Source organism: Dicentrarchus labrax, unplaced genomic scaffold (genome assembly GCF_905237075.1).
Source record: "Dicentrarchus labrax unplaced genomic scaffold, dlabrax2021, whole genome shotgun sequence".
NCBI classification, from domain to species: Eukaryota; Metazoa; Chordata; class Actinopteri; family Moronidae; genus Dicentrarchus; species Dicentrarchus labrax.
The window spans coordinates 20,160,105-20,178,916 of NW_026136705.1; the positions used below are offsets into that span (position 1 = coordinate 20,160,105).

Below are 18,812 nucleotides of genomic sequence, written 5' to 3' on the forward strand. Positions count from 1 at the left end.
AACTATAGTGGGACTCACGTAAGCTATACTGGGATGACACACAAACCTATATATTAATACAGACCCTGCAGCTTTCTGCACTTGAAACTACTATCTGCCTGCATATGTTGATAAAGAAAAGCCAGCATGCTGTACAAAAGTGTTGAATCCTATCTGGGAGAATCAATACTGCTGCATCTGACAGATACAGGTCTGTTGACCTTGAAACCTCTCAACACCTCTGTATCATGCCAGCTTATCGGAATCAATGCTGGCTTATATCTCTCTCTGCAGCTCCTTTCACTTTCTCTCTTTGCCATAAATCTGTATCAACAGTTTTGTCAGAGGGAGAGAAATGGATGACCTAGAAGCAATATAAATGAGAAAGTGAGTCTCTTCTACCCTGTTTTTACATCTTTAGCTTGCATGAGGGGAAATCTGTGTGCATGAAAGAGTGGTGGCGGGCAGATGTAGGCCAATGTTTCTACTCCAGTGCCTCTGCTGAGAAACAGGAGTTTCAGACTGAGACAGGTTTATTATCCTTTTATTAACTCCCTTGAAGCCACTTCTCCCTTCCATGTGCAAATGTCTAGGCAGGTTCAGTCCACCACACTGTGTCCCCGTTGCCAATGTCCCCTTTACAACGTGAACCTTGTGCTGTAATAATCCTTTTTGGCATCTGCATGCGTCCTTGCGTGTTACTCCACCACTCCCCGTTTCCTCCGCCCTCACAGACCTGCAGGACAGAGCAAGGTGTGGCGTGTGCACTCTTTCCACCCTGGCAACTGTTGCCAGGATACTGCAGAGCACTGAGAAAGAGTAATTGCTGTGTGGGTGAGTGAGCAGGTGTGTGTGTGAGCGCAGAAGTAAGCAGGGGTACCGTACATAATTGATAAGGGGGCCTGAACTGTCCCTGCTGCCTTCCTGATGTCTTTGCCTCTCCAGACTAAGCTTGCAGCGTAACTGGGCTGTACCTGGGGGATAAACATCAAAAGCCATTATATCATCCATCTAAGTGACTAAGATCAAAGTGAACTGTAATGTAACCTAGTTTGTGTTCTTTTACTGACTGCTTGTCTGTTTTTAATGATGTTGCATCTGGTCTTGGTGGAGAATAAAGATATATTCTATTCTATTTGTACCACATCCTCACCATCTCCCAACTAATATTTAATTAAAAAACACTATAGGTCAGGAGTGATCTGTTCCTCCTCTGTAACAAAATTCAATAACAAAACTGATAGTCAGCATCTGAGCAGGGGTCAGATGCTGACTATCAGTTTACTAAAGACGATATGAGACGATAGTGTAGCACCAGACGTACATCTGTGCACCAGAGCCAGATAGTTATACATAAATAATATTCTCTGTCTAGTGAAGCAGTTTTTCAGTTTTTGTCTAGTGACCCATTTCTTTCCAAAATGCTTTCCTCTGATGATTTGAAGTTACGAGACCCACATTTTTTATTAACATTGGTTAATAAAACATTGCTGTCCATGTCACTAAATATTTGTCTGATTGAACCAAATTGAACTTTCCAAATGACAACATTCTGTATTACCAAGTGTCACAACACCACCACACAAGGTTCACACAGTGACAGATTAAATGGTTGTGAATGATACGAGCAAAAAGAAAATCTGAAGAACAGCACCTGTGTCTCAAACAAATTCCAACAAGTTACCAAGCAAACCGTATCAGGGTAGCATTGAAATACTGCAATAGTATACCAGTATGCCTCAAAATATGGGATAGACAAAGCACGACACGGTTGGCCTGACTGTACTGTGAGACTGTATTTAATGTGGGATGAACGGGAACAGAATCTGACCTCCCTATGAAACCTTGCAGTGGTGAATCCTGTCTGACTCCTGGAAGTCTTTTTCCTTCATTTCACCTCTTTTCCTCAAAAGAAAGCACACAAATAGATAACTTATATTTACAGATTTTTATTTCATTATGTTGCAAACAATGACATCCAGATATAGATACACAACTTTTACTGTGCGTGTATGTGCATTTGTGAGTGTATGTGTATGTGTGTGTGTGTGTGTGTGTAAAGAGAGCAGTGAGACCACAGAAAGCAGAATGAAAATCCCGTGTGAGGGAGCCCTCAATGGGTTAACAAGGCAGAGATAGCGAGCAAGAGGGCACTGGGCGATTCTCTGGGCCGACATACACACACACACAAACCTCATAAAAAGGTGAGCAGACTTTTTCCTCTGAAAAACACACTTTTGCTATTGGGTGTGTGCCTGTGCTCTCAGCAGCGTAGGGATCATTAAGGTCCTGTGAGTGTCTACTAGAAAGCAAGTTTGTTTAAAGAGATGAAGTATGAATGAACACAGTGGGTGAGAAGCTTTGCCTCCTCTCTCTCTGACCATCAGAGCAGAGACGGTGGAGAGATTCTCCTGTCATAATATACAAACACACACACACTCACACAATGTATACACATGTACACGTGCACTCGCCCGCAGAACCTCGTGTGATTCACCTAGGGAGCTGCATCCTGCTTAATATTTTCTTCAACGTGTTATCATCTTCTCCTGGACAGCGTCCACTCATTCTCTTTTCTTTTATGCTTACTTTCCTCACGCTTCTCTATCACCATCCACGCAGTGACAGACCACAACAATGGAGGCATGGAGTTAAACAAAGCAAAAACCTAAACCCCTTCAACAAGGGGTGCAGTCAGTTAACTGAAATCCACCTGTGCCAGCACACAAGGATATTTACCCTTTGACCCGACAGGAAGTCATGACAACAGTATGCAAATTCGGCAAATTTAACAGTATACAATTTTTTTTGTTTGATTCACCATGCAAGGAATACTTCTTATCTTTTGAGTGTGTTTATGTGTCAGAGATTGCGTGACATTTATTAAGCGTACCCTACATCCAGAATAATTTACATAAAAGGACAATAGTCATCTTAATAGGGCTGGACTGATGTAGGGGAGGAGGGAATAAGAGGTGAGCAAGGGGAGGGGACAGGGCGAAGGTAAAGCGCCATGGTCAACTATGGTTTGGAGTGCGAGAGGGTAGGGGCCGGGATGGGTGTCAGAACAGAAGGAAGAGGACCGAGGTGCAGGAGAAGGGTGGGGTAGGGTGGGGTGTTAGGGCTGCTTTTGGAGTTTGGGGGGGGCAGGACAGATTGAGGCAGTCTCAGCGGCACTCCCAGACTTTGACTGTCTGATCGACACTGCCTGTCACCACGTAGGGAGCAGTCTTATGGAAATCTGCAAGAGAATTAAACATTTGTTCAGGCACGCTGCAGTAAAGATAAGCTCAGCTATTTAAAAACAACATCACCACAATGCTAAAATAAGTTTAATTTGAAGTACAAAGTGAGCATTTCCACTTGGGTTTATGTTCTTTATAATTACAGTTTAAGGGGACGTTAAGTTAGACGTTTGAGAAGCTGTAGTAACTGTGTCTTACCCAGAGAGGTAACAAAGTGTTCATGGGCACACAGGGTCTTCATGCAGCGTTTGTTCTTGTAGTCCCAGATCCTCAGGGTTTTGTCATCAGCACAGCTCACTATGAATCTTCCTCCAGGATGAACCAATACCCCACGCACCCAGTTGTCATGTCCCACCTGAAGAAACAAGAATGATTATCCACCACTCGCTCATTTGTGAGCAGTAACACTGAGACGGTCATAGAAAACATCGTTTAGACTACTCACCAGAGTCATAAGGCAGATGCCAATGCTGACATCCCACATCTTAATTGTTTTATCTCTGGATCCAGAGAGAAGGAAGGGGCCAGGTTTTCCACTCTTCTTGCTCTGCAAAACAGAGATAGAGGAAAAATGTAAGAAGCACTGATCGGTTACACGAAGAACAACAATATAGTTTGTCATTAAAAGATTCATTTTAAGATATTTCTGTAGACTGTGGCTATTAACATAGATGCAGATATGTAAATGCCATGTAAAATGCTGTTTTAAAAAAACGCTCACAAACTGAAGATAAATGTAAGTGTGGGAGTTCTTCGAATCCCCAGCAGTTTGTGAAAGACTGATCATAAACATGTGATGCGAAAACCTGTAATCTGCTGAGCTGAAAGTCTGAAAGATCCCGACGGCATCTCATCTTTTGTGATAAATTCAATTACTAGGCTTCACAAAAGCCTCACTGGTCTCACTAAAATAGTAGCTCTTCTGTTTTATGTAGAGTTTATTTAATAAGTGCATTAATCTCTTAAGAGGTAGTCACTATGTCAGTGCACATGGTTCATCTTGACTATAAACAATTGTGGGAAACCTTGCAGCTGAACCAAACATACACAAATATCCTCTGTAGGTAAATGTCTGCAGCAGCTGTACATACCTCTGAGCCTGTGGCCTCCAGGATGGTGGGGTGAGCACTGTCAGGGGCCCAGGCGATACACTCTACCACATGTTCATGCTCCCGCAACTCAGCTTTGCACTCCTTCGAGGCAACCACCCAGACACGCACCGTCTGGTCATTGGAGCAGCTGGCGATCAACGAGCCGTCCTGGTTGGGACGCACCATCCTCACCCACTCCCTGTGGCCTGCAAATGTCTTCACACAGTACCTGTAGATGGAAATATTATAAGTTCAATTACTGAACTGAATTATAATCAACTTAAATTATTATTAATATAATAGAGCAACGTTTAGTACAAATTATTAACTATTCTATTGTTAACTATTGTAATATTATATGGGATAAATAACTAAATATGCTCAAAATGTAAAATTACATCAATCTAAGTCTCTCTGAGAGTTTGTGGTAGTGAAAGTTGATACAAGACTTACCCAGTGGCCACCTCCCACATCTTGATGGTCTTGTCTCTGGAGGCAGACACTATGTGGTCACCATTGGGCATGATGGCTACAGACGACACATTGTGATCGTGGCCTGAACGACAGTCAAGAGTTTAGTTCTAAAACTGGTCTGCATTCATCTTAATACTTAAAGAGTATTTGCTCGTATATTTTAATTAAGCAGTTGTAATATGTGTGTTTTTGTGCATTAGCTACAGCACTTGCAGGTGCAATCATTGTTATTATTTCTGTAAATATCTCTTACCATGCATTGTTCGGATGCACTCAAACCCCTGAAAGTCCCAAAGTTTGATGCTCATGTCAGCTGAACATGAGGCCAGTAGCTTTCCCGTCTGGTCAAAGGAGATGTCCTGCACAGAGTCTGTGTGGCCCTTCAGAGTTCGCTCAAAGTCCCCTGCCTCATAGTCCCAAACCTAAAATTACAGAGCAAGGCACTTTATATCAAACAGAGCTGTATACCTTCCCTCAAAATCTAATATGACTATAGTCTGGCAGCCTAACAGCAAAAATTGCTAGACTGACAAAACTGATGTCAAGCATGAGAATAAAATGTGAGAAATTTGCTTTTTTTTGCCACATTCAATAGGCAGGATGCAGTGCAGGTAAGATTATACATGTTGACATTAAACTCAAATTTGAATGCTGAAAACTGCACAGGCATACATGTAGGTTAAACTGTTTTAACACAGGGTAAATGGTTCAGAATATCCTTACAGCTACAATCTCGTTATATAAATGAAACAATCTGCTGACACTGTTCAACTGTTTAATCAATAAAAAGACAGAATGGGAAAGAAGGGGGATGGGTTGAAAAAGAAACAGATTTACATGTTTCCCAAGGTGCTGTGCTCTGGGAGTGTTGCCTCTGACAACACAACCATCAGCCCATCTCCACACAGATGAGCAGTGACAAAGCAGAAAAAAGAAACGAGTGAGGAAAGAAAGGAAGCAGAGAGGGAGGGAAGGTGGGGGATAAAGGGAGGAGGCAGAGGGGGGGAAAGCGTGTTGAAGCAGAAGCACTGAGGATAAAAAGGGAGAACAGGCTCAGATCTGCAGTACAGCTTTGATCTGAAGGGTCAGGGCTGCAGAGGCTACGCTGTGTTGTTCTGCAACGCTCACTGATTTTGCTTATGAATGCTGCTGCACGCGGCCATCATTGTGCTTTAATATTCCTGCTAGAGACACATTATCAAAGCAGTGCTCACTTATTACATTATGTGTACATAGGAAAAGCAAAAGGGGTCTTAAAAATGCTGATAATGCTGTTCATTCTTGACAGGCATCGATTTGTTATAAAAAGGTCGATTTCTAAACAATTTCAGGCCAATGGGGCAAGATTGTGCCGCCCCTTGGTTAAACTTTTTTTAATTACTTGTCAATACATAATTATTAATATATCGATAACATTTCTCCCAGTATGCTGTGGGAGAGTGGGAGATGCCACTAGTAATGCAGACACCAAGCTAAATATAATGCAATTTAATTTAATACACAATAAACCCTAGTGTTTCTGGAAACAAAAGGTATTGATTTCTCCATTAACATTCTGGAGGCTGTAGTGATGTGGATTGCATTGCATCGGATTCAATGGTGTTTCTGGTCAACAGTCGCAACAAAAACTGAATAAGTGAAGATATATACGGCACCGTTACCTAACAAACTGGCAGTTCAGCACATAAACCCTGGTTTATAAACACACACCTTGATGGTAGCGTCCTCGGAGGCTGTGACCATGACAGAGAAGACTGGGTGGAATATGACACGCGTGACTGGAGCGCGGTGGCCACTCAGGGCGTATCTCTCTGGGGGGCGGGGGATCCACTCCTTGGGGTCCCTCTTCTGACCCACGGATCCTCCATGTGTCATCTCCTCTTTCGCCTCGTTCAACTTTGATTCCAACTCCATCACCTGAGGCAGAGTGAGTCAAGGAGCAGAGGGGTCAGAGGACTGAAAAATTATTTCTGACAAACTGCCTGCCCACAAGATTAGTCTGCATTACACATATGAAATGTACAGCATATATCAAACATCTTCGGCAAATTTAACACAATCAGCTAGCACACAAACGTTCCTTACCTTCTTCTGTAGTCTGATGACCGAGGTCCATTTCTTTTCCAAAAGCCCTGCATACTTTTTATCTACCTCTTCATTCTATGAATAGAGAAAAGACAGGAACATAGAAAAGGGATCCATATTTCTCTTAGTAAACATGAATGTACACAATTTTTTTTTTCATTTGTTTTTACATTTTTATGCAGCTGTCTTTTCTTACCATATCTATCTCTGCCTCTTTCTTGAAGGTGGAATAGGCCTCCTCATATCCATTGGAACGAAGATAGTCGGCTATAGCCCGGTTTCTAAGAAAAAGTGGAATAAAATGATTTTTGAAAGGGTTTCGGTGTTATCTCATCACTAATAACAGATTAGATCCTCACAGATGCTAGCATAAACCGACTGCCAATCTTAAGTAGTGAGTATTGGTGCAATTTAATTTGATTATAACCAAAAACTTCAAAATAATTTCTTTAAAAGTCAAAATTGTCATTTATTAATTAGGTCCACCTTAACAGAAATGCTGGTTCCTCCTTAAAAGAGAGGAGACCACACCCTATCTAACAGATGGGAGCAATGGGATTCAAGTTTCACAGTTGCACCTTAAATGTCAGCAAATGTGAGCCAGTGCCATAAGAAGTTTCAATCCTTCGGTCAAGAAAACAAAAAATAAAAAGGACCAAATCACTGGGAAACTGTTTTGTGCTGCTATGGAAACCAGAGAGTCACCACAAAGAGAGAACACAGAGCATTGAGGACACAAGGACAGGGTAACCAGAAGCACATGGAAACGCAACCTTAAACACACATATAGACTCGCACACAAATACACACAGACGTACCACAAATGAGTGGAACCGTTCTTTTATGAGATGAAGGGTGAATATTTCATGAGTAACGGTGCTAAATTTAGGCTGCAGCTTCGGGCTACTTTGAACGGCTGATAATTGTAACCCTGATTCAACTGTCTGTTGTAGACTTTGAACATTGGAGCCATCACTGGCAGCAGAATTTCCGCTAAACTGTCCCAATCAAATCAGTTTTTAAACTCTTCAGAACATGAACTGATTTTCTTGACAAGGGTTACACCACAAAAGGAACAACTATCTGCTGTCTCGTCCTTTCTAGACTGCGATGTACTGAACTGGGGGTGCATACCGTATGATCAGCCAGGCAGATGTCACTGCACAGAGCTGCTCACATTAACCAACCATCATTTTGTTAAGACCCTCCTCCTTCCCCATCCCCCTTTCACTTCTTTGCCTCTGTCATGTGGGTTATGAAATATTCACCAAGTAGCTAACAAGTGAAGCACCTTGAAGCTCACATCTCTTCACTTCATCAATGGTTACATATTCTTGCAAAGGAATGCACTCTCACAACATCTGCATTAACTTCTTCTGGATGACTTAGCTCAAACAGCTTTCTGTCAAGAGAGGATAACGTGATGTGCATGTGTGCCTTTTGGTCAAACTTCGAGGTATTTTCTAAAAAGCCAGACATGTACACACACTTAAAATGCATGTGTGTTCATCTACACGTCTGTTGTTGATTACGTGCGTAATGAGCCTGCACAGCCATATATTTACATCCAGGCACTCACAGTTCATCTCTTTGTCTCTGTGACAGCACCATGGTGGCTGCTGTTCTCTCCCTCTTGGGGAGGTGAGGGTGAGGTGATGTGCTGGGGGATCCTGGCTGGGAAGTGTGTGATGGGGAGGATTCCAATCTCTCAGTGATGTTCTTCCTTCAGAGACTCGGAGGTGGCAAGGAGGGTGCCACACACAGGGAGGTGAGCTGGAGATACTGCTGTCAATCAACAAGGCTCTATGAGTATTCACTGGCCCGAATCTCTCTCACTGATCAGACATGCCCATCACCTGATGAAGAAAGAGAGAGAAGTGGGTCAAAAAAACAGGAAAAGAGATGCAGCTGATGGGTGGTAAAAAATGCATATATAGTCTATGCTTGAAAGACAAATTAGTGAGTATCAGTCGACAGCTACCTGTATAACTAGGTTTCAACTCAAGTTTTTTTTTGGGGGGGCTTTTATTGCCTTTATTTGATAGGACAGCTGAAGACAGACAGGAAAGAGGGGCAGAGAGAGAGGGGATGACACACAGCAAAGGGCCGCAGGTCAGACTCGAATCCTGGGCCACTGCAGCAAGGACTGACACTCGGTACATGGGTCGCCAGCTCTACCCACTGAGCTGAGCTAACCGGGCGCCCCAATTCAAGTTATTTAAAAAATAAAATAAAATAAAATAAAATAAATAAAAAAGTTGACTTCTTTCTATGTTAAACCTTCTATGCTAAAGAATATTTAACTTGCATATTAACTAATAAAGTTATCTGTTTAAGAAAGCAGCCTTTTGAGAACCTTTGCATAGTCATATCTGTGAAAAAAGAAATCCAAATTGAATAAGGTCTATTTTCATTCTTCCTCAGTAACTGGCTAACTCTTCCCCTCTAGAATCGGTATGCGTCAGACTCTACTACAATTATAAACTGAAAGTATCTGCCCCATACAGCAGCAGCAGAGCTACAGCAAAGGGTAGCAGAAGTCAGATTTAACTTTATACGAGACGAGAGTAAGGAGAGTTGACCGACAATACGAGAGCGGCGGATTCAGATTTACATCCAATGCTAATAGGGAGCCTGATAACATCAATGAGGCAATCTGTGAACTTTGTCTGATGAAGGTGGCATCATCTGGAGCGTGTTTGAAACCATTCGCAACTAGCCAAACTAGCACGCCGTGCTTGTGTTAAATATACAGCGATGGATGAGCGACTGCGGACAGAGCAGATTAAAATATGGTTTATGCTTGTTGAACAGGCGTATTGATGAAAGGTTGGCTTTTTACAGGCAAAGGTTTTATTCCACTTACAGTAATGTGTAGTTGTCGTCAACTCAAGTTATATTAGTGTAATCTCTGATGCGCTTTTCTTCACGACGTCCACCGCGGACCCTCTGACCTGCAGTCAGTGTGTATGTGTGTGTGGAGGAGCTCAGCCCTGACAGAGAGCAGGGGAGAGGCCGCAGCGTGATAAATACTACGGTCTTTAGACTCGGAGGCCATTTAATACTGGGTTTTGGTACCATCCCTAAATAAAAAGTTTTTTCCTATTAATGGCATTCCAGTCTTCTGTTCACATCGCAACGAGAACCCGATTTCTATATTATTCATACTGTAACAAATTACTCCTGTTGGGAAGCTTTTATTGCATTTACAGTGACGTAACAAGTTGTTGTCAACTCAAATTATCTTCACCCGTCTCTCCTCTGCTCCACTTCGTTACACTGAGCGCTGCCCTCGGTTGTTCATGTCGATGACTGGACATTGAGTGTCATCAACAAATATCTTTTCTTGTAAAATGTCTGGTGTAATCGGTAACACTGGTGTTGTCATAAGTTTATTAACTGGTGCGAGTACAACTCAGCGTGGTATCCCTACTTCTACACAATTGATCTGAACTTATGGATGTCGCGTAAGCAAGAGATGATTTAAAAAAAAAAAGGTAGATTCAGTTTAATGTACCAGAGTGACTTTGTACCAATTGTCTTATCAATAATCTTTATGGTTCTTTGCGTGTACCAGTGGTAAACGTTGGCTCCTTCATTATGCTTCACGTCTAAATTATGGGACAATGTCACCAACCCAACAGAAGAGCACAAGTCAACAGCACACGCTGACAAATCAAAACGCACCACTCAGGGATTGTGAAGCTAATAAGAACATTCACTTCCTGAGCTTCAACACTGCTGGCACATGGGGCCACAATAGCACTAAGCTTCTTAGCGGCTATACCAGAGAACCTAGAGAGAGAGAGAGCGTGTGTGTGTGTGTGTGTTTCTAAGTGATAGCGACCACAAGTCCCCCATACAGCTGACAGTGCAATGTAAAGAAGGGACTGGACGGTGGCTAACAGGATTAACCCCAGACGCCGACAGAAGACCTTAACAGCAAGTCGCCCTTGCTTGTATTATTGTCTGGTGCATTGTTGCATGTTGCTGCTTCTAAACACAAACTACTACTTCAAGAAAATAAATAATTGAATGGTCATAACATTCAGATGTTCTTTCCGCATATATTTCTACTTCACAAAGGAGCACTGGAGCATTTCCTTTTCAGTGAAAGCATGGCAGCCGCAGAGGACAACAAAACATTTAACCAGACATGTGCCAAAAGTGTCCTGGAAAGAACTCATCTTTCCTCCTGCCTGCAAACATGAAGAGTGCTCTGAGTTGACAGGACAGAGATAGTGATTTTAGCTGAGCAGCACTCTCAGCGTGGTTCAAAAATAGCCATTTGACCAAACAGACCGACCTCTAAACTATTACGTAACCAAGACAATCTTCTTCTAGCTTGTGCACCTGCCTTAGACTCTTGAGCTTCGCCGACAACTGTATTTGCGAGAAGTAACGCACAGATAATGGGGTGTGCCAAATAAACAAGTGTGACAGTATGAGGCCTGTTTCAGTCAGTAAAAAGTAGTTCTGCAAGAGTCCTGCAGTTATCACATTGAAAGGCAAATGTACTTAACAGAGGGAACATGGTCAGAGTCATAAATCAAGAAGAAGGGTTCAAGGTCCTGTCTATGCATCAGGCTTATCAAAAGGAAATAATGCAGAAGGGGTTTGTTTACAACCTGTGTCCTGAAATCCAATGATTGCTTTGAATTAATTTGCACACCTAAACAAGATTGTACCAAAGGAAGAGGAAAGCCAAATGTTATCAAACTATATTTATCTTTGCATGTGTGGACACCACCTGTGGTCATTTCCTAAAGAGAAATAACACCCGTATTTTGACTTAGGACTTAAGACAACGTCTAGATAAGGTTTATTATTTTATTATCAAGTCACAAATTTTATCTTTTTGACACTCAACAAGGTTCCTTTGAATGACAGTAGTTCAATCTTATATTAGTGCTGAAACAGGTAGTTGATGGAAAAATAATTGTCAACTATTTTGATAACTAAAACTTCATAAAACTAAACAGATTTTGGATACTGGGCTCAATGTAAAACAAGACATCAGTTCCAGTAAATTGTGATGGACAATGTTCACTCTTTTCTGAAATTGTACGGACTAAGAGATTAATCACAAACAATTTCATGAATAATAATAAATAATCACTAATAAAAAACATTGTTAGCTGTAGCCAAATAACAAACAGTTGGATCATAAAATGGTCAGATCGTGAATAAAACATTACAATTATGTTATAATAAGACAGTTCAACAGATAAGCCCATGTTCAAAGAACCACCCAGAGTAAAGAGCACGGACATCGGCTTGCGGAGAGCACTCAAACCGACGAAAGCCAAGTGTTATTTTGGCCTGTTATCAAGTCAGTCACAGAATTAACATTAATTAGCAACAGCTGATATGACCTGCCGCCAGTGATGATTTTCATTTTAACTGGTGAAAGCGACAGCCAGTGCAGCCTAAAATGAGAAGCTGCTAGCTGGATGTTTTGTACGCTATTAAAAGAGGAGCGATAACAGCTTAATTACTGACAGAGTTTAACAAATCTGTGCACATCACAGATGTATTAAGGAGTGCTACATTGCCAATCCAAGCATCAGAACAGGGTTAATCACCAGTGTCACTAGGACAAGGCAGTAAAACCTTATTAAAATGTAGTGGCAATAGACACTTCATGAGAAGCAATAAGAAAATTGTTTAATAGAATATTGATATTTCAATTAAAAGCATTAAATGCAAACTGCCATGAAAGCACATAACAAAAACGCCCTGCTCACATTGTAGAGACCGGCTTTCATTAAGTAGAGCAGAGCTATAACTCCAGCATGTTGAGGAGAACAAAACCAAAACACATAAAATCACATAAAATCATTTCCCCAATTTAAGGGCCTCAGTTTGATCCCTAAAGTGAAGTATCCTTGAGCAAGATACTGAACTGACCCCTTCCTGCCCCTGGGGCAACATGACCAGGCTGACCTTGTAAGCACAACAAAAGGTGAAAAGACACATTTTCTCCTGTAGTATATGGATACATTTTTTTAATAAAAACAAAAAAGGCAATGACACAGAGCTAGCTCATCATACAAGTCATTCTTGCTCAAATTAAGCATTATTTTGTGCACACGTTAAATAAACTGTCTGTTCACAAGTACAGAGTCATGATGATGAAATAAAAGATTTAGGCAAATTACAAAAATATGAAAAAACTAAATTGTATGTGCAATTTAAAAAGTTTAAAAAGTTGTTACCCTTTTAAAATTTTAAACAAAATGTAAACTTTTATTAAAATATAATATCAGCAGATATATCATTGTCAGATTTAAAAAAAAATCTAAAACATCAATATCAGAATTGGCCTCAAATACCCTGTATGGGTTAGGCTATAATGTGTAAATGTGAAAAATGATTGGCCTGTGAAACAAAGTCTGATTATAACAAATCTATCCTCTCTCTTTCTCATTAGCAACTCTCAGTGTACAAAACATTTAAATAACAGCTTCTCATTTTTTACCCACATGGACATTCGCTTTCACTGGTTAAATTGAATGTTTCACCTTAGGCATGTCACATCAGTGGGCGTTAATTAAGGTCAATTCTGTGAGAAACTTAACAGGCAAAAATAAAACTAAACTGATTATTAGGTAAAAGAAGCATCCCTCTGTAACACTTATGTTACAAAGGGATGTGGGCTGTACAATTATTATTGGATGGGCTGTTTATGTTGTTCCAAAGAACTCTCTCTCTCCTCTATCTCTATTCTATATATATATATATATATATATATATGTATACACATATACACACACACACACACACATATTTATATTTATATAAATGTATACATATTGATTGAATGTGACCCACACATTGAAAAAACATTTTTAGCCTTAGCCTTCCAAATTTGGCACGCCTTAATTTTCACAAGCTTCTGAAAAACAGTGAAGGTCCTGGTTCAAAACTGTTAGCTTAAATTATTGATATGATGTGGATGAAAGTTTAACTAAAAGCCCAAAAAGTCCAATACTAAAGAGCTCGGGTCAGGCTGAAAAAAGTATCCCAGAATTTCTGCTTCAAAAACTCTTCGGGTCAATAAAGTATTGGTCAATAACGGTACATTTATGTTAAATGTTAAACATTTTAAGAGTCACCGCTGTTGTTTTATTTGGTTGTGTCAACAAAAATGATGTCAGTTAGATTTAATTAGATCAGAGCTGGAATATTAAATCATCCATCTTTGCTCACTACAGCTCTTCTTACCCTAAGGTGTGCATAAACTATAGGTTATAAACTTTTTAAAATATAAAAATGTTAAACCATCAGTTATCTCATCCACGAGAAACAGCTAATTATCAGTTATGTTATGGGCTGAAAAAAAAAATCCATATTGTGCATCAATGTGGAGGCCACGAGAGCACAGGCAGCATGACGAGCACATTTCATTTATCTGCCACTGAAGAGGGACGGAGACGTCTCTAGAAGATGGAGCAGCTTCACGTTCTCTCCGCATCAACTCATAATCTCAACTCAGATGTAACAACTTACATGCCTCAGATCGTGCCTTCTCAACAACTACAAACTGTTACCATACCATGTCGTCTTGGTTTACACTGTGAAATGTAAAAAAGGTCAACAGAAGACATGACTGAGCTCCCATTAGCCAACAATATTATACTGTGACGTCCATTGTGTCTCATCTGTCTTTCTCAGAGGAGTGAAACTTATCCAGATGAACAACAGTTATCAATCTTGGTAGTTTCACCAAACTAATGTAGAAATGAATTTGTAAATGCAATGATGATCCTTATATGGCTCTATGAAGACAATGTGACAATCTACAGAGCTCTCCCCAGGATATCTGATCATAATGATGAAGACTGTGAAGACTTGCTTCTGGAGTTACATATCATTATAGACTGAAGGCCTTTGGGTTGTTTGACAGTAAGTAAAATGAAGTACTTACACTTATATATTTCTATATACATACTGATGATACTTTAAATAATAGTTCATGCCTTTGAGCAGGGATACTAGTTCTACATCGCGATTATAATTATCGCTGGAGCGAATAGATGCTCTGCCTCACTTTTATGAATGGATCATCAACTCTTAAGTCAAAACTGCCTAAATGAATTAAAACAAATGCAAAATTATATTACATTTCTATAATGCAAAATTTTATTCCTTCAACTTGAATGTTATTTTATTATTATCATTTTAAAACAGGAGTGATATTACAAAAAAGTAGCATTGAATTTAAAAGAAACAATCAATGTAAATCTATCAAAACAAAAAGGCAAACCAGTCATAAGCATTAATTCATATCAAGCTCTCGTCATGGTTGGTTTGTGTCAAGTTGCTATACAATGCCCCTCCTTATGGGTGACCTTCATGCCAAACAAGTCCCTGCTGGCACAAACCGAACCACCACGCAATGTTTGATTACAAATCAAACATCACAGCAGATCTTTTTTTTCTCCTTTAACTGCCAGCCCACGGTACTTTATTACATTTTCTTAATCAAGGATGTCTCTCCAGAACAAGATTCACTGATTCACTAGTGCCCCAATAAAAAACACTAAGTTCAAAAGTTACTCAACCTTTATCTAAAACATACTGCATGTGTCATCAATGCCAAGATTTAAATGTGACAAGACAGTGACATAATATCAAAACATAATAATATCCATGCATCTATTGATTAGCCACTTAATTAATTAGTATTGTACTTTAACAAATCTACTTCTCTTTAATACAGAATACGTGGAGATGCAGGTGTAAATATAGCAGAACTAAAACCTTCACTGCACAAACAAAACATGTAGGTAAAACCTTGACATGCTGGAGTGAAAACTGAGCACATATTAAAACCTTTTCTACAGGCACAGGCCTTCACATTGAACGCTTTGCAATAACATCTACTGGACAATTACTTGGCATTTAATTGGCAAGGAAAATCCAGCTCATGTGAAAGTGAAATCGTTATAGCCCTGTTCGTTATCTGTATTTCGTACTGATCCGTTTTGTAAAGTCTCCACCCTGATTGTGATTCCTCGACCCTCGGTAGATTAGACCTTAACAGGGCTTCGCAGTATCCACGAAAACACCCCAAAATAGCTAAACCCTGCTTTATTTTTTTTTATTTAATTTTGAAGAAACACGTCTGAGTTAAAAAAATAAATAACAATAAAATCTGGCTCGGGTGACGTCTTTCCCAGCTTGGATGGCCACAAGGGCAAAGTTGCAGCAATGGCTCAGCAACGCCCTTTCCAGCTAACGTTAGCTTAGCACGATAACGTTGAGTGGAGGCTGTCAGTTTAGATTGAGCAGGCGAGATTTACACAACACAGCCACCGTACCAAAACACGCGAAGGGCGTTGGTCTGAGCGGAGAGGCAGCAACGCAAACATGGCAACTTGTTGAGAAATAAAAGAGCTATCCGTTAAACTGTGAAGGAGAAGAGGACATGTAACCCAACTTTGATTATATATAGCTGTTAGCTGATATCCGCTCCGGAACAACACCGCTCACAAATCAACGACACATCAGCTCAGCCTGTCAAATATAACACGTAGCACTTGGGTAATCAATTATCTAGAATAAAATCGGAATATTTCCAACCCCGGCTGTGGGGAAATATGGCAGCAGGCTGACTTAGCCGGCTAACGTAGCACGTTAGCTCGTCCCTACTGAACGTCCACAAATAGACGCAGCTAGCAAACGTTAGCCAAAATGTTCAGCTATGTTTCACAACAAGTGTCTCTCCGTACAACGCACGTACTGACCGAGGAGCACAGAACTGGACTGGGTTCAGGATAGTTCAATTACATCACCGCTGGCGTGTCTCAAAGCGCTCAGTTTCTGAATCGACGCTCCTGGGGATGCCAACTTTGCCACTTAGCTTAGCCGTCGGCCTCTCCGCCATTTTGAGCTCTGAACGGGAGAGCGCAGACACTGCAGACAATTCGTCGTCAGAAATAACAAGTCTTTTTAAGTGGCAAAACAAACATACAGACGCCTGGAAAAACTGCTAACTTACCCTCTGACAAACGCTCATTCTCATAACCCCTCGACTGGCCCGAGCATGCGACGGGAAACCCTGATTTTGATGTGGTATTGTGACTTTTCACATCACCCGGCTCCGTCGGTCGGATTGTTCTCCTCTTTGGTACCACCGCAGTACCGGACAGCTAACGGTCGCGGTTGGATATCGGGAGCGCGCACGTTGAGGTGAGCGGAGGCGCGCAGTGTGCGTATCTCTCGCTGTTGGGAGTTAAAGGAAAAAAAAACAACACACCGATCATTAATATAAGTTATATACGTTGTTTTTATTATTATTATTATTATTATTATTTGATAATTACGTAAAGCAAAAGATTTTAATTTTACACTTTTTTAATTGTAAACAAGTGAGATGAGCAGCAGGACACAGTTTATAGTTGGGAGGAGGTCACCTGAAAGACAAATCATGCAGCTTCTCCATAGATAGTGAATAATGGAATAACTGCCAGGAAATTATAACTTAACCAATAAAAAAAACTTATTATGGATATATTGGAGTACATTGGAATAGCAGTTATCTGGAGTAATATTTAAAATTAACTTCATTAAGATCACAGTCAGTGGACCAACTCCACAAAATGTCACTTGATAAAAATACAAAGTTCAAAGTTTAATACTGTTATTTCCAGTTTAGGGAACAATTTAGAGGCCACTAATTTGACTTTTTTTTGTAGAATATAAGACATAAGATGCTTATAGTTTCCCAACAGTCACCTGGATATTCATAACATATTAATTACGAGTGGATTAAATTATAATGGACTGGTACACATCCAAAACAGCCATAAAGATTATTTTCATATTCAGATATAGACAAATCATCTATCATGTTCTGAGAAGTGTTCATGGCGCAAGTGTGAAACCCAGTGGACACACAGGGAATTGCAAGATGACAGCACTTCTTTTAGTACACTGTTGCTATATTTCTGTTTCTCAGTAGAAGTAAACATACTGTGCTTGTTCCTTCATCTAGTGGTAAAATCAGTCTATATTTTTATTTTATATGTAGGTTTATGCATTTCTCTTAAAAGGAGGACAGTTATAGATCTTTGCCATCAATGTTACAGCTTGCAGAGTTCATTCATGGAGCCCATACAGCCCAACAGGAGCTATATCATGGGTGCAGGGCGTTAGATACAGATCCAGTCCTCCACGGATACACTTGAACTTTTCCTTTCAACTCAGTCCTCAGGTCTGCAATTTCTTTTGCACTACAGAGAAAAGACATATACAGACGTATGTGTGACATTACAACCACCACATTAGGACTGTTTCAGTGTTCACCTGAGGGGAATAAGAATGATTCCACATGTCAGGTTCAGCTGCTGAAGGATTGTGGGAAGACTTGGTCTGGAAAACTGGAGAGAAACACAGTGTGAGATAAAGTATCACACAACCAGAAATGCTTGTATTTATTCGTGTGTTTACAAAACTCTACAAACCTTTGGAGGTGGAATACAGGAAGTAGGCGTGTTACTGTAGATGTGGTTGATGGCTTTCTGAAGGATCACAGCCTGCTGAGTGAGGCTCTTCAGGTAGTCGGAGCTTTCCTTCGTGCTGTCATGGTCCTCACCAACCTTCATGTGTGCAACAAAAAAGTTAAAATTAAGAGCATATGGCATAATCTTAACGCAAAGTGTTCCAGGATTTGTAAAACTCACCTGGCTCTTATATATTGAATAAGCCTCTTTCTCATGTTGCAGGGCTGATCGAAACTCTCCTTTGCTCTCGTACACAGTGGCGAGCAGATGGTGTCTGCACACAAGGTAAAGACACGGAGGGAGAGAGGTAAAGAAAACTTTTTTATAAATGAAGGAAGGGAGCAGCATAGATCACTGATATGTTTTCAAGTTGTATGTAATTGTAATGTGTTGCAATCTGTGTTTTTTATCTTCTCATCTGCTTCTAA

General features: G+C 40.5%; 1 protein-coding gene across 2 annotated transcripts; it reads right to left on the reverse strand.

Moving 5' to 3' along the window:
• Positions 1-1,912: 1,912 nt before the first annotated feature.
• Positions 1,913-17,057, reverse strand: LOC127364733 (lissencephaly-1 homolog B). Of its 2 annotated transcripts, none has more exons than XM_051402557.1 (11): positions 16,881-17,057; positions 8,454-8,730; positions 7,071-7,155; positions 6,875-6,949; positions 6,500-6,706; positions 5,043-5,211; positions 4,769-4,871; positions 4,316-4,544; positions 3,670-3,771; positions 3,423-3,579; positions 1,913-3,220 (listed from the first exon to the last, which is right to left on the reverse strand). In XM_051402557.1, the coding sequence occupies exons 2-11, from the start codon at positions 8,483-8,485 to the stop codon at positions 3,147-3,149; spliced, it is 1,233 nt and encodes a 410-aa protein (XP_051258517.1). In that variant the 5' UTR covers positions 8,486-8,730; positions 16,881-17,057; the 3' UTR covers positions 1,913-3,146. The 2 variants fall into 2 exon arrangements, with proteins under 2 accessions (XP_051258517.1, XP_051258518.1); XM_051402558.1 differs by lacking the exon at positions 16,881-17,057 and adding an exon at positions 16,627-16,645.
• Between the last annotated feature and the right edge of the window lie 1,755 nt (positions 17,058-18,812).

Coding starts and splice junctions, on each gene's coding strand:
- LOC127364733 (XM_051402557.1), bottom strand. CDS start 8,485: ATGGTGCTGTCACAGAGACAAAGAGATGAACT. Junction 7,156..8,453: donor CAGAGACAAAGAGATGAACT/GTGAGTGCCTGG, acceptor ACTTTTTCTTAG/AAACCGGGCTATAGCCGACT. Junction 6,950..7,070: donor AAGAGGCAGAGATAGATATG/GTAAGAAAAGAC, acceptor CTCTATTCATAG/AATGAAGAGGTAGATAAAAA.